The sequence below is a fragment of the Fukomys damarensis genome, unplaced genomic scaffold (assembly GCF_012274545.1).
Source record: "Fukomys damarensis isolate Sample0158 unplaced genomic scaffold, DMR_v1.0_HiC HiC_scaffold_27, whole genome shotgun sequence".
Taxonomy (NCBI): Eukaryota; Metazoa; Chordata; class Mammalia; order Rodentia; family Bathyergidae; genus Fukomys; species Fukomys damarensis.
The window spans coordinates 6,871,999-6,898,657 of NW_022900939.1; the positions used below are offsets into that span (position 1 = coordinate 6,871,999).

The 26,659-nt window shown below is 47.6% G+C and overlaps 1 protein-coding gene across 1 annotated transcript in view; it reads left to right on the forward strand.

Annotated features, from left to right (window-relative positions):
• Chst1 (carbohydrate sulfotransferase 1) overlaps positions 1-1,677 on the forward strand; it is a 10,297-nt gene extending 8,620 nt beyond the window's left edge. The window contains exon 4 of the mRNA XM_033756519.1: positions 1-1,677. This exon is cut by the window's left edge and continues 40 nt beyond it. Within this exon, the coding sequence (XP_033612410.1) occupies positions 1-864 (864 nt within the window). The 3' untranslated portion in view covers positions 865-1,677.
• Positions 1,678-26,659: the final 24,982 nt, after the last annotated feature.

The following is a 26,659-nucleotide window of genomic DNA, read 5'->3' on the forward strand; positions in this document are numbered from 1 at the left end:
CGCAGCCTCTACGACTGTGACCTCTACTTCCTAGAGAACTACATCAAGCCGCCCCCGGTCAACCACACCACCGACAGGATCTTCCGCCGAGGGGCCAGCAGGGTGCTGTGCTCCCGGCCGGTGTGCGACCCCCCGGGGAGCCCCGACCTGGTCCTGGAAGAGGGGGACTGCGTGCGCAAGTGTGGCCTGCTGAACCTGACCGTGGCCGCCGGGGCCTGTCGCGAGCGCAGCCACGTGGCCATCAAGACGGTGCGGGTACCAGAGGTGAATGACTTGCGGGCTCTGGTCGAAGACCCCCGCTTGAACCTCAAGGTCATCCAGCTGGTCCGGGACCCCCGCGGCATTCTGGCCTCCCGCAGCGAGACCTTCCGTGACACGTACCGGCTGTGGCGGCTCTGGTACGGCACAGGGAGGAAGCCGTACAACCTGGACGTGACACAGCTGACCACGGTGTGCGAGGACTTCTCCAACTCCGTGTCCACCGGCCTCACGCGGCCCTCATGGCTCAAGGGCAAGTACATGCTGGTGCGCTACGAGGACCTGGCCCGGAACCCCATGAAGAAGACTGAGGAGATCTACGGGTTCCTGGGGATCCCCCTGGACGGCCATGTGGCCCGCTGGATCCAGAACAACACTCGGGGGGACCCCACCCTGGGCAAGCACAAGTACGGGACTGTGCGGAACTCGGCTGCCACAGCTGAGAAGTGGCGTTTCCGCCTCTCCTACGACATCGTGGCCTTCGCCCAGAACGCCTGTCAGCAGGTGCTGGCCCAGCTGGGCTACAAGATGGCCAGGTCGGAAGAGGAGCTGAAGAACCCCTCCATCAGCCTGGTGGAGGAGCGGGACTTCCGGCCCTTCTCGTGACTGGGCGCGTGATGGGTGGGACGCCGGGGGTCGCTTTTGATGACATGGACCATTTCTAACTGTTGCCTTATTTCCCCCACCTGCCCCGTCTCGTCCCATCCTGTCTTTGTGTCCTCCCTGCCCTCTGCCTGCCCCACTCCCTCCTGCCTCTTTTTGTCTCTGAAATTTGCACTACGGTCTCTCGTAGGGGGATTCCCTGGGGCAGAGGGTGTGAGAAGTGAGGGATGCCCCGCACCCCATGCAGATACACGGATGTTGGGTCTCTAGGTGGACCGTGATGATGTTTACAAGCACCCCACTCACACATTCACACACGCACCCCGATCCCCAACCTCCGAGCTTTTGGAACCTTGAGTGTGGGGTGGGGACTGGAGCTTTGCACTGTCTTACTTCTGCAAGGTAAGGGGATGGAAACGAAGGACCACCTCTCGCTAACGTAGGGGGTGTAAGGGGTCTCTCCCTGCCCCTTCCCCGCTTCCTGCCCTGACACCCACCTTTCCCTTAGAGCAGAGATTCCTCGCCCTCCTGCCGCCCTTGCCTGTCGGGGAACAGGTTCTAACTGTGAGGTGAACGTGGGCCTTGTTGATCTTCTGCAGTCTGTGGTGATGCTGTCTGTCTGTCTGTCTGAGTCTCGTGGCTGCCCCTGGACCGGTGATAATGGATGAGTCTTCTTCTTATGAGTTTCTGGTTGATCTTGGGGTCCATCTGTGAAATTTCTTTGTGCCAAAAAGAAAAAAAAAAGAGTGGCTCATTTTGCTAAATGAACATTGAAATGCTTTATCTGTGTTTTCTGTAAATAAAAGTGTGCAATAGTATTTGGGTGCGGTCTTGGGTTGTTCTGAGAGGCCCAGAGCTTACCTCGGTGGGCTCTGGTGTTCCTGGGAGAGGAGGAGCCAGAGGCAGAGGTGGGAATTAAGATGATGCCTTTCAGGAAGCTCGTCCCCCTTCTCCCTTCTGCCCTCGAGAAGAAGTACCTTACAGTGAGGGGAGGTAAAGGATGTTTAACAAGTGGTGTGGCCGGAGGTAAGGATGAGGCCTGGCCCCCTTCTTTCCTGTGGAACATGGTCCCCATGAAGTTGAGGATCTGGGGCCAGGGCAGCTGGGGAGGGGCACTGTTCAGAGGGTGGGTGGCTCAGCACAGTGGCTGCTTAGCGACTGGTCTGGGAGTATTTTAACTTCTGGTACAGGTTTACTGGTCTGCCATATTTACTCCCCTCCCGTCCTTGGCAATCCAGCAGGGTCCTCTAAGCAGCTTCCCATCTCTTTTTGCAAGAAAGCAGCTGGTCCCCGGGGAAGGCTGGAGGTCATAGCCTTGCTGGCCGGGACAAAGGGAGGGCCTGGTGATTGGATGGCCGGTCGGAAGGAGGGCTTCCTGAGGATACTGGCCCTGGGCTGTAGTGTACGAGCCAGGAGGATGTAGATTCAGGAGCCGGAGCCAATGCCTTAATTAATAGAAGCCCAATTGAGAGGCCATTTCCTTTTGTGTTTTTCAAAAATTTTTTTATTGAAGTAAAATATACATAACAGAATTTTCCATCGTAACCCTTTGTAAGTGTACATTTCATGAAATACATTCATAATATTTGCAACCATCACCCCCATCCATCTCCATACCTTTCCATGACGTGAAACTGAAGTCCACACATTATACAGTGACTCTCCGCAACCCTCTCCCCTGCTCCTGGCAACCTGAGCACTTTCTGTCTGTGTGACTTTGACTACACTGAGGACTTTGTGTAAGTGGAATCCTACAGCTTTTGTCTTTTTTGTAACTAGCTTGTTTCACTTAGCATAATATCGTTAAGGTTCATACATATTATGTGTTAGTATTCCCTTCATTTTCAAGGGTGAATAGTATTTCAATGATACATCACATTTTCCTTATCATTCACCCCTCAGTGGATGCTTGGGTGCGTTTGTATTTTAGCTATTGTATTTATGTGCTGTGAGCATGAGTGTACAAATGCCTCTTTAAGATCCCACTTTTAACTGGGTGCGATGATGCACGCCTGTAATCCTAGCAGTCTGGGAGGCTGAGACAGGAAAATCCCAAGTTCAAGCCCAGCCTGGGCAATTTAGTGACTTAGTAAGATCTTCTTTCAAAATGTAAAATAAAAAAGCTGGTGATGTAGCTCAGTGAGAAGATCCTAGGTTTAATCTCTAGTACTGAAAAATCCTGGTTTCAGTTATTTGGCATAAGCGGAATGGCAATTCCACTTTGAGGAGCTACCATGCTGTACTATATTGGTCACAAGATACCTGACACACACAACTTAGCAGAGGAAGTAGCTGGTTTTGGCTTATGACTGCAGGGGTTTCAGTCCGTGGTCGGTGGCTCCCGGACAGAAACATGGTCGGAGAGCACAGTGGGGCAAAGCTGCTCAGCTAATGGCATGTGGGAAGCAGAGGATGGGGACACCCTGAGAGGAAGGGGCCAGGGACCAGATACAGTCCACAAGGTCACACCCTGGCCATGACCCACCCCCACGCTCCTGGAAATGTGCGTCACTAATCTCCTGGACATTTCTCAAGACTGGGCATCAATATACCATTTTACATTCCCACCAAGGACTTCAGTTTCGCCACATCTTCATCAACACACACCCTTTCCCTTCCCCTCTGCTCCTTTCTGAGAGCCATCTTAATGGGTGTGAAGTCCTAAACTAGGCCAGCCTCTTTCATTCTCAATAGACGTGATGTATTCAGGTCTGTTATGGTGGCTCCTAAATATCAGGAGCCCTGGCTCTTTTCCATGTTGTTGCTGCTCCATCTTCTGAAGGTGTCCTTGGATGTATGGCCCCAGATAGGTTGCAGGCAATGGGAAGGAAAAAGGTGAGAAGGGCAGTACCCTTCCGCCACGTGTAAACACAATGCCAAAGTTATAGACATCACTTCTACTCACGTCTTATTGGCTAAAACTTGGCCACATGGTCACACTTAGCTGCAAGGGAGTATGGGAAATGTAGTTTTAAAAAAAATCTGTGTGGCCATGACTACTAAGGCGGCTGATGAGGCCACCGCTAATATCTGAGATTCCAGTTTCTCTTCTGCAAAAGGGAGACAGAAACTTTTCTCCACCCCTGGTTCATCAGAGTTGATTCTCCATCCTGTGGTGAGGAAGTCATCCAATCAGTTGGTTTCATGGCGTCTATGCCAATATGGGGTTCACCCAGTGACTCTGGCCAGCTGTTCTATCACCTGGGGAACACCTGCTCTAATGGAGGCCACAGTTGGCTGGTCCGGTTCTTGATATACTGAATGATGTGGCACTTGTCTCCTCAGGTGATTCCCTCTCTTTATTTTCTGACCATCCCATTTGGATTGTCCTGAGCCAGAGATCTCTGTCCTCAGCGTAGGTGGCTTCCTATTGGAACTAGGAGACAATGGATTTGCTGGCCTAGGTGGAAAGAACCTTTCCTCTCAACTGCAGAAGACTTTTATAAGGCTGGCAGGGGCTTTCAGAAGAAATCTCTGTTTGAATTGTGATAGACTCATCCATTTGTTAATTTATTCATTCAAGTGTCTCCGATTCTTTCTGGGCAGACACTGAGGTTATGGGGACTTCAAGAAACAGTTTAGTAGAGGCAAGCAGACATGATGACCACAGCATGGGCAATCTAAGGGAGTGGTCTTAGAAATCACAAAGCTACTAGAAGGAGCCACAGGCTTGTTCCCTAGGCCACGAGCTCTCACTCTATGTGTTTCTGTCTCGGGGCTTAGGGAAGTCAAGTGGTTCCTTCACTGAGCCTTGGGGAGGGAGGGGCCGGCCCCATGGAGAAGGATGAGAAAGCCTTTCCCAGCAATGGGAGAGGCAGGTGCAGAGGCATGGACAGGAGGCTGGGGCGCTGGTACTGTGCAGGCTGCAGGCAAGGATGTGCGGTTTGGACCAGGTCCCGGATCTCATCCTTAGCTTTCCAGGCTGGGAAATGTTGCCAGTTCACCAAGAAGTTTAACTTGCGAGGAGTTTATTTTGATGCGTAAACCCACAGGACAGAACCAAAAAACCAGAGCACTTTCCTGCTTTTAGGACAAGATAAAACTTTTGTAGTGTTTTTTTCACCCTACACGTCCTGGCTCCTGCTACCTTGTGTGCCAACCTATGCTCAGCTTCCCTTCCCTCTTTACTCTTTAATCTCCCCATTTATTTTCCAATTCCTTGATGACACTGGGATAGATTTTTACATCTATCGCCCCCTGCTTCCTGTCCACCATGCTTGAAGCGGCTCTCCTTCCCCGTGATGTTCTGCCTTGGAGCCAGCTGGCAATGAAACCTCTACAGACTGTGAACCAGAACAGATCTTTCTTTCCTAAGGCACAGGTGTTGAGTATTTTGTCCCAGCAGTGAGGGAAGTAACTAGACACACACCATGGGCTGGCGTCCTTTCACCGACTGTGACCCTTGCTTTAAGGTCAGTAGATTAAGAGTGGTACAGAGGTGTGAAATACGCTGCCCCTTGGAAGCTTCCAACTCCGTGTGGAGGAAGCCCAGAGTAGTTTGCTAATAAAGAAACAAGAAGCTCCAGCCAATGGTCAGCCACAGACTTGCCTGGATGGCTGAGGCAGCCTGGTTAGGCCCAACCAAATTTCCGACCTTCAACATGGTGGTTAAAAATGTGGCTGTAGCTGAGTGTAGTGACGCTCACCTGTAATCTCGTCTGCATGGGAGACTGAGGCAGGAGGATTCCAAATTCAAGGCCAGCCTGGACAATTTAAATGTCTCAAAATAAAATAAAAAGTAAAAAGTTCTGGGAGCGTAGCTAAGTGGTAGAGAACCCATCGAGTATGTGTGAGGCCCTGGGTTGGATCCCCGGTGACAACAACAAAAAACTTACTGTTTTAAGCCATGACACTTTGGAGTGACACGTTACACAGCAAAGTCTGAGCTACATATGCCACTTTCTGTCCTGCAGCAGGTCTTTTTTACAAAGGGTTCTTTGTGTCTGGGTTGTTCCTATTCCCCTCTTTAGTTAATAAATGGAGTCTTTAAATCTCAATCTAATTATCAACACTTCCTTGGTTTTACCAGATTAGTTCAGCTACCCTGATAAAAGGCCATTCCTTAGCAGATTATGTATCTTATATATCCTGTTTATGGGCCCTTCTGACACTGTGTATACCTCCTTTATTGTGTTTACCACAGTGTAATCACACTTTTTATGACAGGACCTGGCACAGGTAGGTGTCCAGTGAACACTGGTGGAGTAGAAGACTCCACAAAAGAAAGCAGGTGTCCCCATTGGATGGAACGGTTTTCCTGGCCTCTGATGGACCGGGATGAGCCTGAAGCAGCTAAGGCCTTTGCAGGCTGTTTCTGGTATGTTACAGGAAGCTGGCCTGAGTTTTGTTCCAAGACTTCACACCCTCCTCCGAGGTTGAGCTCACACGCCAACACTGGTGCTCCTGTTTCTTTGTCACGATGCGTTGGTCACTTTCCTTACCACTTGTCACAATCTCCAAGGCTGTCACTCTGCAGGAGAATGTCAGTGAACAAACGTGTGTCCAGGACTTATAGTTTACGAAGCAGGCAACTCTCCTGTTAGTCACCCTCTCCTGTGCAGCTTCCTGCTGCCCTGGAGGCCCCTCGGTCTAGCTGGGGATTGGAGGCCACAATGTTGTGCAGGCAGGAGTGAAGGAGCGACTTCCTGGTCTTGTCCCCAGACACTGGGCTGCTCTCAGCTGTGCTCCGAGGCCGTGTCCTGCCTTTTTTTTGCGCCACAGACTTCCTCTGTTTGTGTGTTCCCACCTGCTCCCCCTGTTCCTCTCCTTGCCAGCAGTAGCCAGTGGCCTCACAGCCCCGCTTCCCTGGGATCCTGAGAGCTTTTGGGGCCCACTTCCTTCCATCACGGAGAGCATTGTCTGGAGCAAACCCAGCCTTCCTGCTCATCTCCTCTGCAGGAACACAGCTTGCTGGGGCAGGATCTCTCCCAGCAGGAAGGCCTTTCCTAGTTGGCAAGGACCAGCGATGGGGGAAATACCTCCATGCTCCCACAAATGAGCTTCTGAGGGCTGGAACAATACCTCGAAGGTGAATGGCAGGCTGGGGCCTACCAGGGAGCCCAGCCGCAGCCATTGGCTATGTGGTCCTCACTGTGGCTTTTGTGTCCGGGGCCACATGCAGCTGGGAGATTCACTCCTGATTCGGGGACTGGCAGGCCTGGGAGCTCTTAGTCAGCCTTCCGGGGACACAGGCAATACCCAAGGCTAAACAGTGTGCCAAGGGTGCTGTCTTGCCCACCCCTGATTGCATTTCCTGCTTCTTGGAGTTTCCATCCCCTGCTGACTTGTGGTTGAATCAGGTTGTATTTATCTTGGGAACCACCATGGTAAAAAGCATGGTTCTAGGGCTGGGGATTTGGCTCAGTGGTTCTGCCGCCTGCCTCACAAGTGCACGGGCCCAAGTTTGATCCCCAGTGTCACACACACACACACACACACACACACACACACACACACACACAAAAGATGGTTCTAGGCTCCTGTCCCATCTTTGCCTACACTTTCTGGTTGACCTTGTGCATGTCACTCACCCCTTTTGAGCTTCCATGACCTCACTGTACCGAGTAATTGCTCTAAGCCCTGCCTCTCAGGTCCTCTAGGAAGACTGTGTAAGGTAAGGTAATGATTCAAGTGCACTGAATGGCACCTGGCACATGGTGGGTTTTCCACCACTGCTGATCACGACCGCCCCACCATCAGCATAGCCACCACTTTACCCACAGTGCCTGGAACATGACAACGGCTCTCTGAACATTTGTTGGATGTTTCTGGGACGAGTTCTTCTAATTTGAATGGCTGCCCATGCACAGCGTTACACCTGAATCAGTTGGCACAGCAGCCAGTGATGTCCCCTTGTTAGTGAAGGCCTAGAGCTGAGGCCAACTGTGGGGAGACAGGCAAGTTCAGCCAGAGATGCCCACAGAATGCTCCAGGCACTCTTGGGGGAGCGATCCTCAGGGTAGAAGTGGGCTGAGTTAATTCGTCTTCCTCTGGCCACCGCCCCGTGCTTCTGTAACTTCCTGGAGAAATGGCCTCGAGGCGACCCCACATTGGCTGTTTTGCTTGCTGCCAGGTCAAACAGACTTCACCTTCCTGCCCCCTTGACACACTTATCTCTGCTGCTTCTCAGTTTGCAAAGAACCATTTTTAGCAAGGGGCCTAGCACCTGTGTTGTCCTTCCTCTATGGCCAGTAATGAGAGGTTCAGAATTTGAATTAAGCTTGGCTCTTCCGGCTTCCTGGACCACACCCACCTGCTGGGACTCCTGTGGCACAATCCAGAGGCCTCCATGGCTTCCTCCTGCACTGTTTCCAGCTTCCTTCCTTCCTAGGTCACACCTCAGCCTTCACTCACCCTGGCCTTGGGTTGGCTGTGGGAAGCTGGGCGTGGCTTTGGAGACTGGAGCCTTTGTCTAAAGGGTTGCATGTGGAAGGCTTTTGGAACCATCCAACAAGAATGGAAAATTAGTAATTTAGGTGACAGGAGATCTTGCTCGACTGCCTCTTGCTGGATAAATCAGTAGACTTCCCAGAGACTCCATGTTCCAGCTGTAGTCTGGGAACAAGGAATAAAAAGTTTGTATTTTCTGCAGTAATTTGGTACAGCAGGCCACATGTAAGCATCCAATCAGGTTAAATGTATTGACCAAATATCTTTCCTGTCTTAAAAAAAAATTAAATCCAATAGACATGGTGGTGCTTGACTATAATTTCAGTTACTCCAGAGACTGAGGCTGGACCAGCTAGACTAATTTAGTGAGACACACTCAAAACAAAAAATAGCACCTTCTGGGGATGTAGCTCTGTGGTAGAGCATCCCTGGGCTCCATCCCCAGTACCTCAAACAAAACACAAAGCAAACTAAAACAAAAAATCATTTATTCCTTTGATTACTGAGAAAGTGTGTTAAAAATTTCACACTGGGATTGTGGATTTTTCTATTTCCCCATGAAGTTCTGTCATTTTTCACTTTGTGATTTGGAGGCTGTATTTTTAGGTGTGTACAAATCTAAAGCTGTTATACATTTCTTGTGAACAGATCCTTTTACATTATGAAGTAAGTGTTCCTACTTACCATATGCTATAGTTTGGATTTTAAGTGTCACCCAGAAGCCCATGTGTTGGAGGATTTCTCTCTGGGCTGGTGTTAACAGGAGGCAGTGGAAACTTTAAGATACCAGCCTGAGTGGAAGGTCTTTAGATTACTGGGGCATTCTCTTGAGGGGACTGAGGGGCACCTGTCTTTTCCTCTCTTTTCACTCCCTGGCCATGAGGTGAGACATCTCGCTCCACTACACAGTCTTGCAATAATGTGCCATCAATGCGATGGGGCCAACTGATCATGGGCTTCAGTCTGAAACTATGAGCCACAGTGAGCCTTTCCTCTTGTCTCGAATATTTGCTACAGTGACAGAAAGCTGACTATCACACCATACTGTGTCTTTGCCTTAAAGTCAGTTTTGTCTAATGTTCAGTATGGCAGCACCAGCCTTCTTGAATTAAAATTGGTGTGATTTATTATTCCATTTTTTGGATCCACCTTTATGTCTTAAAATTTCTGATGTATCTGAATTTAGAGCTACCATCTTGTTTTATACACTTCCTATTTATCTTACGTGTTATACGCTTTTAACCTTTCTTTGTGATCCAGTATGTCTTTTCTATTATTTTTCTATATCTACTAATTCAAAAATTATAAATCTTTTTCTATTCCTTAAGTGGGAACCTCAGAAATTATAAGTTCCCAGTTTATTCAAGCCTCAAGCTAATCAATATCTTTACCCCTCTCTTGAAAAATACACTTAATACCTTAATACACTTTAATTCCATTCATCTTCTTTTAAATTTCTATACTGTTGTAGTACATCTTGAAAACAAATGCATTGTACCTGGGATTTTCTTTATTTTAAAATAATCAATTTAACTGGGGTATCATTTGCACAGGATAAAATTCACTCACGTTAAGAATACTGTTTGTTCAGTTTTGACAAATGCACCACTACGAATCACTTCCACAATCAAGACAGAGAATATCTCCATCCATCCCCCGATTCTCCTGTGTCCCTTTGTAGACATCTCCTTCCTCATGCCCAGCCACTGGTAATCACTGAACCGCTTCCTGTCACTTTGGTTTCTCCATTTCCAGGATTTTGTATAAATGCAGCCATATTAGAAGGAGCCTCTTATGTCCGGCTTCACCCACTGAGAAGACGCTTGAGATCATCACGCTGACTGTATCAGTGGGCTGTGTCTTCTCTCTATGGGGCACTCTTCATCCCTCGGTGTGGATCCTGATTTCCACCTGTTGTCACTTTCTTCCTGGATGAAGGACTTCATTTGAAATTTCTTAGAGTGGTGATTTTGTTTGTCGGAAAGTCTTTATTTTTTGCTTTCATTTTGGAAAGATGTTTTCACTGGATTAGAAGTTCCAAGAGGAGCGTTTTTCTTTTAACACTGAAATGATTTTTTGCTTTATTGTCTTCTGACTTTTGTTGGTTATGATGAAATGTCTACCATAATTCTGATCTTTTTCTCTCTGTACATAGTATATATTTTCACTGGCTGCTCTTAGAATTTTCTCTGTATCACTTGTTTTTAGAAAATTTGATTATGATGTGCTCTTCATTATCTCTATCCTGTTTGGAATTCAGTGAACTTTTGTATTTATGAGCTTATAATTTTTATCAAACTTAGAAAACTCAATTATTTTTCTTTTAAAATATTTTTTCTGTATCTGCCCCCATTCCCAACTGGAGACTACACATATGTCAGCAGTCCTGACCTTTTCCCAAAGGTGACTGAAGCTCTATTCATTTCTTTCCAGCATTTTTATCTCTCTCTGTGAAAAATTTCAATTCTGTATAATGTGTTTATTTTCAAGTTGTCTGGTTTTTCTTCAATGTTTAATCTGTTTTTAACCTCACCCAGTGGTTTATTTTTTAAATTTTAGTTTTTACTTTAATTATGATATGGACCTTGGGTCTTGTTGTTTTACATTTCTCATGTTGTCATCATTGTATTAATTTTCTCCTTTACATCTTTGAGCATTTACAATGACTTTGAGCCTAAAGTCTTTTTGCTGTTTGTGAATCACACTTGTGATATATATGGCTTTGGACTGGATGGTGGGTTTGTCAGTCAAAGACTAGGCAAAATAGTAATTTAGACAAGGGCAATTTAATACAAAGAATTCTTTTTTTATTTTTATTTTTATTTTTTAATGAGGCAGGGTCTCATTATGTAGCCTAGGCTGGCCTTGAAGTCAGTAATCCTCTTGCCTCAGCTTCCCATGTTCTGGGATTACAGATGTGCACCACCAGACTTGGCTAATACAAAGAAGTCTTAATCACAAACGTGGTTAGATATTGAGAGAGAGTAAAAGAAGACTACGGGATATGAGAATAACGCAGGGTGCTCTACTTACTCTAGGGCTGAGGGGAGAGTGCATAGGAAGGAATTAAAACTAAGAACAGGATCACTTCCCAGATTTCTTCCCTCAGGGCTTAGATTCAGAACTTCCTAGAGAAGGTGTGGGATGCTAAGAGAATTTTCAGCCTTCCACTGCAGGAGAAGTTTGGATAGGTGGCTGAAAAATTCCCTAGCGGATGATGATGAGCCCTAGCTGGTTTGTAGAATCTGCTTGTTAAGCTCTAATAAACTTGGGGTGGTGGTGAGTAGTGGATCAGGGCTGCTATGCAGGAAGTGACTGCTGGGTTGTTGGAGAATGAGTGTCAGGAGGGCTTCCAGACACCACCGATGACTATGGAGTTAAATTGCACAGGAACCAGGGAGAGAAGCTCTGCCTTGGCAGTTGCCTTGCAGTGACAGCCTCTCCCTTCCCCAGTACTCTTTAAAGACAAAATCTAACATGGCACTAAAAGTTTACAGAATCCAGCACTAGCATCACAAGGCTTACATTTAGAGGTAGGAGGCAGCGAACTGACAATAGGGGTGCTATGCATTTCGAGCTGTTGAATGCTGGATTATGTTGGATTCCTTTATGGAATGCTGGACCTTGCTCTGGAACAAAGTTAATTTACCTGGAATTCTTCTGATTCTTTCAAGACATAGATTTAAGCTTTGTTATGGTGTGTCCAAAGTAGAACTAATTTAGTTCATTACTAAGTTGTTATCCTTCTAAGGACTATATCCAATGTCTTATGTATTACAAGGTATTGCTACTCTGACTGCTGGGAATATGAACAATTTTTTCCCCCTCTTTGCAGGAACCTGAAATTGCTTAGCTTACTACTTTCCATTGTTTTTTTCCCCTCCAACCCTGCAGAATTTTATGTTATGCATGTGTAAATCAGTACTTGGCCAAACATTCATAGAGACTTCTCTACATCTCACTAAATTTGTCTCTGTGAATTTTCCTTTTTTTTTTTTGGCTAGAGGTGTCATCCATTTTAGCTACATTGATTTCTCTAACCTTTAATAATATCTACTCAACTCAGTGAGACCACTGCACTCTTTTTGTATTATCTTGCCCTGAACTACAGCCTGGAAAATTAGCTGGGGCAGTCAGAAGGTCATAGTATTTATTTCCCTTGGTTTTGAGTTCAGTGTCCTGAACTATATGTCATCAAAGGTCTGAAGACAATTTTTTTTTTGTATTTTTGTTTGGAATTACTTGTAGTGGTAGAGCAAATTCTATACTAGTTTTATGCCTCGAGAGCAAAAATGAAAATCCCCTAGTCATGCTTTTGAATTCCACAAATTTTGTAACCCCTTCCACAGGGATACAGCATTGTCCTAAGTCTGCCTAGTGCTTTGCCACTCAAAGTGTGACCCCTGGGTTAGCAGCATCTGAAGCTTGTTACAAAGCTGGAGTACTGAGCTCCACCTAACATTAATGTTTTTCATTAAAGAAATCAAATTTCCTTTTAACTGATACAGAAAACCTAAAAATTATACATATTTATGGGGCATCATGATGTTTGGATACACATATATGCTGTGTAAGGATTAAATCAGGTTAAACAAATCTGTCTCCTCAAACATTTATCATTTCTCTGTGGAGAGAAGATTAAAAATTCTTGTGTCTAGCTTTTAGAAATATATACAACATTGTTGTTAAATGTAGTTGCTCTACCATACAATAGGTCACGAGAACTTTTTACTCCTATCTCGTTATCACCTTGTGCCCATCGACCAATCTCTTCATGTTAGTCAGATCCCTGGGTGGGAGAAGTTCAAGCCCAGCTGGGCCAGGTGTGCCCCACTCCTGTCTCCTGAGCAAGCTCGGAGACCATGCTAAGGCTGAGCAAGCTCACCTAAGTGTGTAGAGGTTGGGTCTAACAGGCTATACCTCCACCCCTAGTCTGTGACTCCTTCACCTCCCCCAAGAAAAATCACCCCACCATATGTCTAGCCAATAAGATATCGTCCAATGTTCTCCACTAATGTATGGATCTGCATAACCTATAAGAAAGTGCCATGTAATTAAATGCTCCTCCCCCATGGTTGTCCACACGTAAGCTATATAAGCCTGTGCATTTCCGCAACAAAACAGAAGCATGCCAGAAAACTCCCCCGAGTCTGCCTGGTGATTCTGTGCCTTACCTTCCCAGTCCAAGCTCCTGAACCAAACTCTGCAGACCAAGCAGCGGATGACAACACCTGGGTTATTCATATGCCATGAAAAGCCTGTGCATCCGCAACAAAACAGAAGCATGCCAGAAAACTCCCCCGAGTCTGCCTGGTGATTCTGTGCCTTACCTTCCCAGTCCAAGCTCCTGAACCAAACTCTGCAGACCAAGCAGCGGATGACAACACCTGGGTTATTCATATGCCATGAAAACTTGAGAGTCACTGATCTTTCCAGCATGTGCATGCAGTGAGCAGGTAACTGTGCGGTGAATGAGTTGCAGGTGTACAGTGGGGAGCTGATGCTTATGGACTTCAGGGGGCACCCAGAAGTCAACCAGCTCATTTTAATTTGCCTGGGATTTTCCCTCTCAGCACTGCAAGAGCCACATCCCTTAAGCCCCACAGGCTCAGGCACATAGCAATGGCTTTTTACCCTACCAGATGGGGCCTGGGTTTCCTGGTTTCTCAGAGGGAAGCAGAACACGGCCTGTGATCCCTATGGACTTTGTGATGAGGAGGCACACCTGGTACCATATTGGTCTGAGTGGGGATTAGGAGACATTTTACCACCTGGACACCTGCTTTAGTGTGTTTTCTGGATCTTTAACAAAATACCCAACGTTGGGCTATTTAAGAACAATGAGCATTAGCACAGATTGGGCGGCCACAACTGGTGAGGTCCCTTGGTGGTGGGGACTCCTATCGAGAGCAGGGCATCGTATGGCAAGAGTCTGAGCCCAAGCAGGCTCTTCAGATAACCATTAACCCACGAGCCCTCGGAGGTACTCATCCCATGGCCCAGTCACCCTGCAAAGATCTCCCTGGGCCCCACCTCTCCATTCCTCACCATGGGGATTAAATTCCAACCAAAGCAGCATCTGTTAACAGTGGCTGCAGGCACCATGCTCCCTTTTGTGGGCAAGGGGCCCTGGCAAGTGCTGGAGAAATTCTCGTGCCAAGTCCAGTGCCATCAGGGAGGGTGACAGGGAAGTGCGGCAGGGTCTCCAGGGTGAGCTCCATCTTTACATAAATTGGCTGCTTCAGCCGCTTTGCAAGTGCCGAGCTGTCTTAGTGGCATCTGTGTTCGCCACAGGGAGAGGTCTCTGCCAATACACGCTCACTCTGAAAATTAAAACTTCATCATTATTTTGAAATACTTGATATGAAATATTAGATTGTATTCACAATCCATTCACATTATCACAAGAAATTTCAACATTACATTTGTCAGAGAGAAAAGGAAGAGCTGTTAGATTCTTTTAATATAATTTCAAGTGTTATACATTTTTGAATCATTATAAAATGGTCTTTTTTTTTTTTATCATGCACTTGTGTGAACAAAAATTTCCTGCCGATAGTAACTTTCAAGAATTTGAAGAGATCATCATTAAAAGGCCCTGGTTAAGGATTGTATATGGCCACTTCCCGCAGAAAGCCTGACGTTAAAAAAATTTTTTTTTCATTCACGGAAGAAAGCTCAAGCTTCTCATTAATTTTTCTGAAAAGATTTTTATTGGGAAGTTTTTTACATATTCAATGCATACTATTCTCCCTATTACACTGTACTTATTTTTCTTATCAAAATTATATAGAGAAGATGGGATGCAGTTTTTTTCCACCCAGCTCCCTATGAAGCCTCCCCACCCCATTACCTCCAGCTCCCACCTGTGTGCTGTGGAAATTTCATCATTTTCTCTGACACAAAGTGTGAAGGAGCTGGGAAGTCCTGCTCTACCCTTCTGAGCTCCTCACTTATTGGATTCCTCTCCCACCAGGGGAGAGAATAAGGAGACTCTCTCTGCTACATCTCCATCCTCTCTGAGGAATCCCTTCCAGGGGAAGTCTCAGCAGCCTCAAATGGTTGCTATGCAACTCTAGGGCGGGGAGGAGCAGGGTTGGCCTGACTAAGGGGTGGACTTCATGGCAGAACTTGCTGTCTTTTGGGGGTCAAAATTAAGGCAGAGGGTAGGTGTGATCAGATCTCCCTTGGCCAACTCTTCTGGAACCTCCTGGAGACACCGGCTAGAGACCCGCCCTGGCCTGGGGATCCCTGGTCACCCAGCTCTCACATGTCAGAGAACCTTGGGGTCCCTTCAGAAGGGTTATTTATCACAAGGCCAGACTCCAACCACAACTGTGTCACCTGGCCTTTCTGGGTCCCTTTGCACTGCTGGTAGCTCCAATGTGACTTCTGTTCCGTGGTGTACAGCAGGACCCTTTCAGGAGAATGTTTGCCAGCTTCCCATGGCTGAGACCAAATACCAGAGAAAAACAACTTAAGGGGGAGGATTCATGTTGGCTCCTGGTTTTAGAGGCTTCCATCCATGGTGAGCTGGCTCTTGTGCTCTTGCTTGTGGGGCTCAGTTGAGGCAGAAACATCAGGGCAGAAGGGAATGGTGGAGCAATGCTGCTTCTCTTGTGGTGGCAGGAAGAAGACAGACAAAAGAGGAAGTGGAGGGTATCTCCATTATTCTCCTCAGACCCAGGCTCCCATTGACCTACTTCCTCTGACCAGGCCCCACCTCTTAAAGTCTACCAGCTCCCGTGAGTCCTTGAGGGACACACCAGATCCAAACCGAGACCCCGGCGTTCACCTTATTGGTTCACAAAAGGATATGCAAATGAATTTCTCACTCATTTCCTTCACCCACTTCTAGGATGCTTCACTTATACCTAATGCACTGGATAAAACTTCCTTTTATTTTTATGATTTCATTAAACCTATTTTGTGTGTATTTAATTTATGTAGATAGTGTCATGATAATGACCTAATTCTATTTTTCTTCCTGTCTGCATTACTCTTTTAAAGATCTAACCAGGTCGCTGTAGGTGCCTCCAGGCTGTTGCTTCTAATCCCTGCATCCATCAGTATCCACCCCCAATGAGAGCCTAGAGGCCTCTAAATCCATTCCCTTCAACCAGCCCAGAAATGGAGCTCCATGTAAATTCCTTATTGATCTGCCCCACAGTTTCTGTCGGATCTGTATCCAGACGGGAATTTCTGGGAATGGCATACATACATGCATACTTAATCTGACTACACAGACTTATGCTCTGCACTCTTACAGGGGCCTGTACCCCACACCACTACACTGTGAAATGCTCCAACTCTAAGATGCTAGAAAATAATTACAAAATAATTTTAAGCACTTTGTCAGCCAAACCAAACCAGAGAATTCATGAAGCTCATTGGTCTCCAATTTATAAACACTGAGTTGGAAGCTCAGACCGGAAGTAGTCATAATTGTGTCTTCTTTTGTCTGTGCAGGGCTTGTCTTCTCCTCAAACTGTCCCTCGTCAGAGCCCCCAACACAGGTTTGGCAGTGGGCTCTGTGGGTTGTGAGGAAGGGCCCAGCACTAGTCTGACCTTACCTCTCATGGCCCTCCCAGTATCTTGCGACTGTCATTCTCCCACAGCAGGTGAGACTTCCCTGTGCTCCTCTGACAGCTTAGGCACCTTCCAGCAGCCCCTCCTTGGCAGCTGAGGAAGTGGTAGAAGGCTGGGAGAGGGATTTTGGGCTGCTATAACAAAATGCCATGAACTGGATGGCTTATAAACAACAGAAATTTATTTCTTGTAGTTCAGGAGACTGGAAAGCCAAGACCAGGCTGCAGTGTGGCTGGTGAAGGCTGCCTTCTAGGTTGCAGTCTGCCTATTTCTCTTTATATCCTCCATGGATAAAGGAGGGTGAGCGAGCTCTCTGGGATCCCTGATCTCATTTGGGAGGGTCCACTTTCATGGCCTAATCACTTTTCAAAGGCCTCACCAAATACCATCACTTGCAGATTAGATTTTAACATATGAATTTTGGAGGGACATAGCCATTCAGTCTATAATGGGGCCCTGGGTGCCTGCTCCAGCTCCTCCAGCAAGAATGGAGTTTGTGGTTGTTTAGACATTTGTTAGTGAAACAGCACTTAACAGTGGAGAATGTCCAGAGCATTGTGTGGCCTTAGACAATAACCACAGGTGTCCTGAGAGCCTTTAACATTTGTTTTTTAAAGGAGAAAAGTGTAATAGGATTAAGTCTTCCTGTCACAAACCAGAACAGCTGGGGCTCCAGCCATTAATTCTTTAATCTCCAGAGGGGTTCAGGGGAGTTAGTTGCTCTGCTAGCTTGCTAAAGCCGGGAGCCCATCTCTCTATGCATGGCAGAGAGAAGGAGTAGGAAGTTCAGGATCTGAAGTCAAATGGTCCTGGGCAACAGTCTGACCCTGACACTTCCAGGCTATGGCTGTGGACAAGCTGTTTCCTGTCTGCTAGCCTCAGTTTCCTCATCTGCAAGACACTGATGTTATCACCCATGTTATAAGAAGCTCTGAAGGTTCTATGAGGCAATGTTGTAAAGCCCTCTGGCCAACCCAGGGACATGGAAAGAATCCGATAGATGCAAATTTCAAAAAGCAGATCAGGGGATCCTAGGAGGCAAGAGAGTTAAGCAAATACAATAATCAATTATTGTTTACTTGGGTTGACCATGTGCCAGGCTGGGGGCCAGGTACCACAGCTCCTTGGGTTGTGTTCTACTTGCATTCATGGAGGCTGCTTGCGGGACTTGAGGATCTAGTGAGGGGAGGAAAAGAAAGCTGGATTTAGGGGTCCTGCACACTGGGGCTTCCCCTTCAGACTCCAGTATTGAACATCAGTATCTAAACATTTGTTTGTCAAGTAGCTACTGAACCACAAATATTGAAATCCACTATGGCTAGTTGAAGCACAAAGGGGATATTTTTAACCTATAGGAAATAATGCAAAGCATCCTAGGGAGAGTGAGGATTCCAGAAGAAATGATCAGAGCCATACCGAGGACCTGGCTTAATGGGGAAAATTACTGCCACTGCAGCAGCTGCCACCAAGCTGGATACTGGGTACCAACTCTGCTGCAAGCATGGTTGCCTCTGTCATTGGAAGCTGACCTCATAAGCAACTATAGTCATGCTCTGAAAACAGATTTGCTGTGTCTGCATCCTCCTGGGGCTCAGTTCTGCCTCAGGGGCTCTCAGGGCATTGTTTGACTGGTAGAGCCAGGTCACATGCCATGTCTTAGCTGCAAGGGACCCGGGAATTGAGTTCTGAACTGTGCTTGGGGGAGTGGGCAGAGTTCATTAAGAGAATTTTCTCAAATGAAAAGCTCCATAAGAGACGACAATACATGGCAAATGTCCCTAGGTCCCAAAGCAAAGCACCACATAGGAGCCCAGTAGGGGCAGATTCAGCTCTTCAAGGTGGTCCTATTAGTGGGGTACACAAGCAGCTCTGCAGGTGAGTGAAGGGGCTCATGAGGACATGGACCACCCACTGCCCACCCCACCTGTATATCTAATTCCTGTGGCTGGCTGGTGAGAGAGTGCTGTGGTGATATTTCCAGGAGCAGTGCAGAACAGGCAAAAGGTGGGGTCATTTGCCACCCCCCCAGACCCCAGTTTCAAGTCCCACCATCTCCACTGACTTTGGATTTCTTGGCTTCTCTGAGCCTCAGTTTCTGCATTTGTGCAATGAGGGCAGTAACAACTATGACATGGGGGCTGGTGCTCACATGAAAGAAATATACATAAACTGCTCGGCATAGCAGAAGTTCAGGAGAAGGCAGTTATTTTACAGTGGTTGGTGTGAGCATGATGTGAAAGGTTTCTTTTGGTGGGGCCTGGATGCCTTGCTATTGGGAAGTTGGGGAGGGGCTGGGCTCTGCCTGGGAGACTGTTGGAAGTGTTTTTTGCTGACAACAGCACCCTTGCAACTGACAGAACAAACTCATTTATCAAGCTCCCTTCACAATGGTCATTAAAGGAAATGTACCAAGCAGCCCTCTCCCCATACCAGGGGTCTTTGCTTTCCACAACAGTGCCTCTTTCTCAGAGACCCTGTTCCAACCAAGCAGTACAGAGCTGGGCTTTGGGTTTGGGGCCAATGTCCAGAAAGTGAACTCCATCCAGCAGCCGGAGAGGTCCTGCCCAGGGCTCCAGCTCCCAGATGGGGATAAGAGGTGAGGCAATGACATGCACACTGAGTGGACAGGTTGTCACATGGCTAGGTCCCAGTAGGTCCTTGCAAGGGGCGGGGTTAGAGTAGGCAGAGGTCATACTCGGCCACTCCTCTCTGATCTCCTGTGTGTTCCTATGGGGTGCCAGTCAGAAGCCTGGGTACTTTCTCAGCATGTCTCGCACTGATAGGTGTCTGGAAGTGTCCCCAGAAGCAGGGCAGGATGATCTGGGCACAGGACCCAGAGGCCTGTGACCAGGACATCTGAATCCCAAACTGCTTGCTTCTTCCGAGTAAATTCACCCTTTCCCCATCTCCCACTGGCCATAGGGGCTGTGTCTGGGTCCCTCAGAGTCCCTTCCTGAGGAGAGAGCAGCCTGGAGCGGGGCAGCCTGGTGTAGGAGAAGTGGATTTCCTTTGATCTTTGCCTCCCTGTCTTCCCTTTGGAATGACTTTGGGTTAGCAACTCTTAGTCCTCACCTGTAGGACGGGGACCTTAATATTGAGCTGGTAGAGGTTTTGCAGGTCAAATGTGATAAATATATACTTAGCAGGCCAGGCAACCATTTGTGTGCTGGACTCTCTTTCTGTCCAGGTCTGTCTAGACATCTGTCCATGTGCCAAAGAGTCTGAGTTAATTCACAGGTAGAGGCATTGGCCTAGGATATCAGATTTTAAAAATTCTGGCAGGGGTTGGGGAGATGGAACATGGCACTGTAGAAGGGAAGACTGCTTGTGAAAGGATTAGGATGTTCTAAAAATACACGAACAAGGGAACTTGTAACAACCCCAAATACTCGAGGGAAGATTAAAAAAGAATAATGTCTAAAGATATTGGACTTAAAGGCAGGTTCAAAGAGGAAAGAAAAGTCACAACTATGACTAGCAGTTTCTCTGTTATAAGTAAAAGAAAATCTCCTTCCATCTAAGTTGAACCCAAAGGACTTTACTGAAGTGCAGGAGTATTGACTTGCTTCAGGTATGGTTTGATTCAGGAGCCGAAATGATGCCATAGTTCACAGCACGGGAATCTATGCTGCCTCCATTCTCACAGGGGTGGGGGGCTCTTCTGACAGCCAGTTAGGTGGCAGCTACAGTTTCAGACCGACATGCTCCCAGATTTAAGTCCATCAGGATGTAGACCGCAGTGGCCCTAGAAAACATCTCATTGGCTGGACTGGGTCATGTGGTCATTCCTGAACTAATGGCTGTGGGTAGGGAACACAGTGCTTTGATTGGTCAGTTTGGATTAAAGGTCCACCAAGGGGGTGGGGACAAGGTAAAGTCCACACCAGCCCTTTCTATGAATTGATGATGTGGGAGGGGGCTCCCTAGAGGGAAATTAAGATGCTGATGAGTCAGAAAAGCCATTGTCCACTTTGATGGGTCTCAGTGCTCAGTATCAAGAAATCAGGAGACCAAAGGAGGCAAATCTTACTAGAACACCAGGGAGAACAGAAAGAGATTTTGATGAATTTTTATAACAAAAAGAATTTTGGGAATAAAAAGCCCACTTCTTGGGTTAAAAAAGAAAACTTCTATTATTTCTTTCTAGTTTTATTGTACTTAGTCAGAAAAGGCAAGCTGCCTTCCTGCTATTTGGAGTTAAATAACTTTGAGTGTGTGTATTTTTTTTTTTGTGGCTTGTTATATATGATCAATTTTATAAGTGTTGCACAAACATTTGACAAAAAGCCTGCGGGGTAGAAGTTCAATACCTGCTAAATGCCCCTGTTAGAGGTAGAGTCGAATCTCTTCTTACTTTCCTTTTGCTTTCTTGCTTTCCTGGATAAGGCAGGGTATGCTCATGCGTTTCACTATGACTGAGTTCCCACCAATTTCTCCTCACACTTCCAAGAGTTTATGCTTAATATATTTCCATGCTATGGTCTCTGGTACATTAAAGTTCATGGACCAGACTATGACTTCATTATTGATCATAATTTTGTCAGTATCAAATGGCTCTCTTTGCCCTCTTTAATGCATTTTGCTCAAATTTTACACTGTCATTATAGTACCTGTCTTTTGCTCTGGGTTCCCTCTTGGTTCCCATTTTCTGGGTATATTTATGCTTTAGGTCCAACAGAACATGGGGGAAGGTGACATAGTAATTTTCAGTGGCAGACAGGATAGGATTCTTCATTTCGTGTTTTGCAGCTGTTTCCTCCACCCCCTGGTCCTGGGGATGGAACTTTGGACCTTGCATTTGCCGAGCAGGTGGCAGCATCACTGAGCTAAATCCCTGTCCCTATCCCCTCTCTTTTGGAGCAAAGTACAGACATGGAACAGAAGCATGGCTGCTCTACGTGTGTGTGGGGCTCCAGGCTGAAGATATGTTTATCTTTCCACTTCTCAAATAGGGAGAAAATGTAGATTTTGAAATGACAGACCAATACATGCTTCTCCATGTAAGAGGGGAAGATCAGCAGGGTGTCCATAATCCCAGTGCTTGGGAAGCTGAGGCACGAGAAGGCCAGCTTGGGCTATATAATGAGTCTGAGGCCAGCCTGAATTATATAGTGAGACTCTGTCTCAAAAAAAACAACAACAAAAAGGAAAACCAAAGATGAGAAGATAGATTATTCATACGTGGTTTGTACCTGGAGAAGGGAATGGGTCTGATCGGGGACCTGAGTGGGTGCACTAAGTCTTGTCGAATAACAGAGGCTTCCCTCTGACAATCGCACAGGACTTGAACAAGGTTTTAAATAGAATGGAATAGAACAGAATAATAAATCCAATGTATCCGATCCCCAACTTCAACAATGTTTGATTCATGTCTCTTCTAGTTTCACTCCCAAGGAATCTCTTCTTCTATCCCCTCCTTATTATTTTGAGGCAAATTCTAGACACTGTATTTCACTGTGCATCAGAAAAACCACAACTACAGTGCATATATACCATCAGCTCACCTGTAGTAATGTTTAATGCTGCACTATAAAACTCTGTGGCTTCAGTTGAGATTGATCAGATTAAAGTTTAATTTGTTTTTGTTTTATTTTTGGCAAAAGTCCTGTACCATTTAGAGGTCAGGCAGGGAAAACAGAAGCCACCCCAGGGCTTTCCATGGAGGCAAAACGACAGAGTGCTGTCTTCATATCTGAGAAATGGGGAAGACTTCCGGAAGACAGAATTCGAACTGCAGAGCTATGGCTCAGACTTCCCAGGGGACGGCACCTAGCTGCTGCTAGGTCCTCTGACAAGACACTATGCATGGATCAAAGGCAGCAGAATCCTGCAAGCCAGTCAGAAGAGCCAAGTTCCTCTCTTGCCTTCTGATGGCCCTGTGATGTCTTTTTGGCTGTGTGGCAGAGCCAAACATAGGATCAACCAGCAGAGGATACGGTGTTCCTTGGTTTGAATGTGGCCCTCAAAGTCATTTGCTGGGAACTTAATCCCTAAACAGCAATGTTGAGAGTTGGGACCTTTGAGAAGTGACAGCTTTGCCCTCACTGCCCTCATGGATACATGAATGCCATCGTGGTAGGAGTGCGTTAGTTATCCCAGGAGTGAGTTCCTGATGAAAGAACAAGTCTGCCCCTCAATCCCAGGTATTCTGTTATAGCAGCAGAAGATAGACTGAGACAGGCAATTTGAAGATTGTCAGCCCTTCCATCTCTAAGCAGAGTAGGTTAGGGACAAGGAGAGGAGGAGCTCAATACTGAGAGAAAACAGCTGAATAACTAACCACCCCCATCGTAAGGCTATGTTTTCATCAGGTTGCATGACACCTGGATGGTTCTCTTACAATATATTATCCATCATCCGTGGTGACTACTGTACCTTGACCCATTAATTCATCTGGGGCAACAGAATCAGCAAAGTACTTGATGTGGTGTCATGATAGCTATGTGGGCAAGGTGGAGAAATGTGGGGCAAATGAAAAGAGAGCTGAGTGGAGTGGTATGTAGCTAAAACACTTGATGAATGGCTCCAGGTCCATCCAGAAGGAGGGCTTTGTCCTTGATCCAGCACTGTTTAGCATTTTTATCAATGATTTGAATGAAGGTAAAGAGTATGTGGGAGTCACTCACAGACATTTGGCAATGGCGGTGTTGTTGACTGTTTACTCACATCTTGGCATGGGTGGCAATGGCTAACATTTGTGCAGTCCACTGGGGAAACCCCAAGAGGTTGCTGGAGCCATGGATGAGCGGGCTGGACTCTGGCCATCCTGGGCCCTCCCAGCTGCTGCTTCAAGAGCTAAGGTGTTGGTATCTCCAGGCCCAAGGATCAGCATCTGAACAAGCTTGAAGCTGGGAGGCTCTGGACCACAGAGGAGGGTGAGGCCGGCACTCAGCCACGCGCCACAGACACTTTTCTCCACTAGGTTTCTGAGGAAGAGCCAACAGGAAGTCGACGGCTTCATTCTTTGCCATGTCGAACTCTGAATTCCAGACAAGAGCTCTCTGTACCCGGGGTGCATCCCGTGGATGGAGCTTGACTTGAGAACTGGGGAGGGGCTTTCACTCCGCTGAGTCTTCATTCAAGCAGTTTCCTAAACACGGAGAAAAAATGGCCCAAATTCTAAGACCTAACTGGAGACGAAGCCCCCTCCCTGCAGGCAGGTGTTACATCCTTGTAGTACTTCTGCAGCACAACTGGGGCGAAGGAGAGCCCCAAAGCATCGGCAGGAGGCTCTGACCTCCTCCAGAGTAGGGTGAGGGGGAGCAGGCACGAAAAGACCCTCAACTGGATGACAGATGCGGTGGACTGAAAAGGAAGAGAGCTGGGATTGTTCATCCAGGCAAGGGGGTGCCAACTCGAGTGAATTAAGAAACAGCAGACCAAGGAAGCACAATTCTGGGTGTGTCTGTGGATGATTGACATGTAGGCCCCCAAATGAGAGGGGAGAGCCCACCCTGGATGCAGGTGGTGCCAACCAACAGGCTTGTAGCCTGGCTGAGATAAAAGCAAAGAAGAAAGTGTCCCTGTTTTGTAAGCGCGCCCGTCTTTGCCGTCCCCTTTGGACACTGGCCTCCAGCTTCTTCAGCCTTCCGATGCAGACTCGCACCTGAGACTTCACAGGACGCTTCCAGGCCCCTGACCTTGCGCAGTTGCTTCATCCTTCTGCCTTTTCCATCTTCTCGGGCTGAGAAGCTGCTGGATCCTCTGGGTCTCCAAGCACAGATGATCACCGTCAGTCTACCCAAGCAGTCCTCTTGCATAGTTACGTGTGTATTTTTTATTGATTCTACTCCTCTAGAGAACCCTAAGGCAGGACTCAAGCCCACAGAGGAGCATTTCACAGTGCACAGTGCCCCGCCCCCAGACCCTTGGCCCCCTGTTATGGTGGGGTGGGCAACCTGGTCCTCAGCTCCTCCTCTCTGGATGCGCACAAATGGGTGCATTCGCTGTTCATTGTTCATTTACCGACCCAAATTTGTCATGTCTCTCTCTGGGTTTTTCTGAGGGTCAGGAATCCAGGAATGGCTTGGCTGGGCAGTTCTGGCTCGAGGTTTCTCACGAGGCTGTGATCAAGATGTGGACTGGAGGGCCGGGGATGTAGCTCAGTGGTTCCACCTCCTGCCTCACAAGCGTAGGGACCGAGTTTGATCCCCAGTACAACAACAACAACAACAACAAAAAGATGTGGACTGGAGCTGCAGGCAGCTGAGGGGTAACTGAGGCACTCATGTGACTGCTGGGAAAAGGCTTTAGTGGCTCCTTGCCATGTGGCCTCTCCATAGGCTGCTTATGATATGTGAAAGGGGAAATCAGAAGAAGGGGGAGGGAGAGCGAAGTGGGGAGAAGAGAACAAGAAGAGGGGGCGGGGAAGGGAGGAGCGTGGGCGAGCAGAGGCTGGGAGGTTCTTACTGGGAGCTGCACACCGTGTGGGGCATCAGGCAGAGTGACTTTTGTGCTTCTGCAGTGACACTCATTTCTTGTTACTTCCTGTCTTCTCCTGAGACCAGAAAAAGTGAGAAAAGACCCACTAGGGAGGACCCTGGCTCTGGAAAGGTATAGGTGCGAATCTTAAGCTAGGAGGAGCACTGGCCAGGGAGAGGTGGGAAAGTAACCGCTCCAGGGCTCCCCACTTCCAGCCGCTAGCCTGTCCTCAGTCCCAGTTACCCCATGGGCTCTCTCCTGCTAAGAGGAAAAGCTGCCCCTTGTCCAGAGCAACAGGTGACTCTGTCTCCCACCTGCCCTGGGTGGATGTCCCTGGTCTCCGTGGCCCGCAGAAGCCGTTCTGAGGCCAACCTGAGACGGCCCCCCAGGCCGGGTTGTAGGAAGAGGGCAGCAGGCTGCCGTCATCTCATCTACAAAGAGAAGCTCTGCGCTGCCGGCAGAAGCCTGTCCTGTGTCTGCAGCCGAGAGGGGGACTTGGCAGGAGGGGGTGGCCTTCAGCAGAAAGAGGAAGACCACCCCCCACCCTGAGCCAGTCAAGCTTGCTTTTCCTCTTGGCAGTGCCGGGTCCACAGCAGGCCCTGTAGTGGCTGTGTCGCTGCTCATTACTCGGTTGCTGCCTCTCACTACTCTTGTCAGAGCTCCCTCTTTAAATCTGCTCAAGGGAAAAGAAAGAAGCAGGTGAGCACCTGGGAGGGCCAGCTACTCAGAAGACGTGAAATGTTGAGAAAACATCATTTATTCATGCACCCATTGCCGACCACCCACCCAACCATTCATCATCCACCAGTTCATGTATCAATGAATCCACCCATCAATCATCCGTGCACCTGTGCATCCACCCATCCATTTAGCCATCCATCCATCACTCAAACATCTATTTGCCAAGCATCTCTCCATCCCTCCATCCGTTCATCCGTCATCCATTCACAAGTCTCTATGAATTCATCCTCTCTCTGTCCAGCTGTCCATTTCACCAACCATGTGTTTATCCCTCATTCATCATCCATCATCTCCATCTCCGGTGGAGAGTGTAGCATCTCAGATCCCCTGGAGTTGGAGGACTTATTGTCCCAAATGCTGAGTACTGGCACCAAAGTGCCTTTCATGGTCTGCTCCTTTGGGGGTTGTCTCAGCTGCAGAAGATTCTGCTGGCCAAAGTTATGCCCCTTCCTGGGCAGCCTTTGACCGATGGTTGTAGGCATCTAGAGGCCTGATTGCCTTGGCCCATCAGGATAACCCTGAGGGCTGATCTTGCTCCCCAGCTCCCTATGGTGTTGTCCAAGGCTTTGACTGGCCTACGTTGCAGCTTTGCCTCTCCTCTGCCCACACCTGTTTCCTTCTCTCCTCTCCACAGCTGTGGATCCATAATAAGCACACT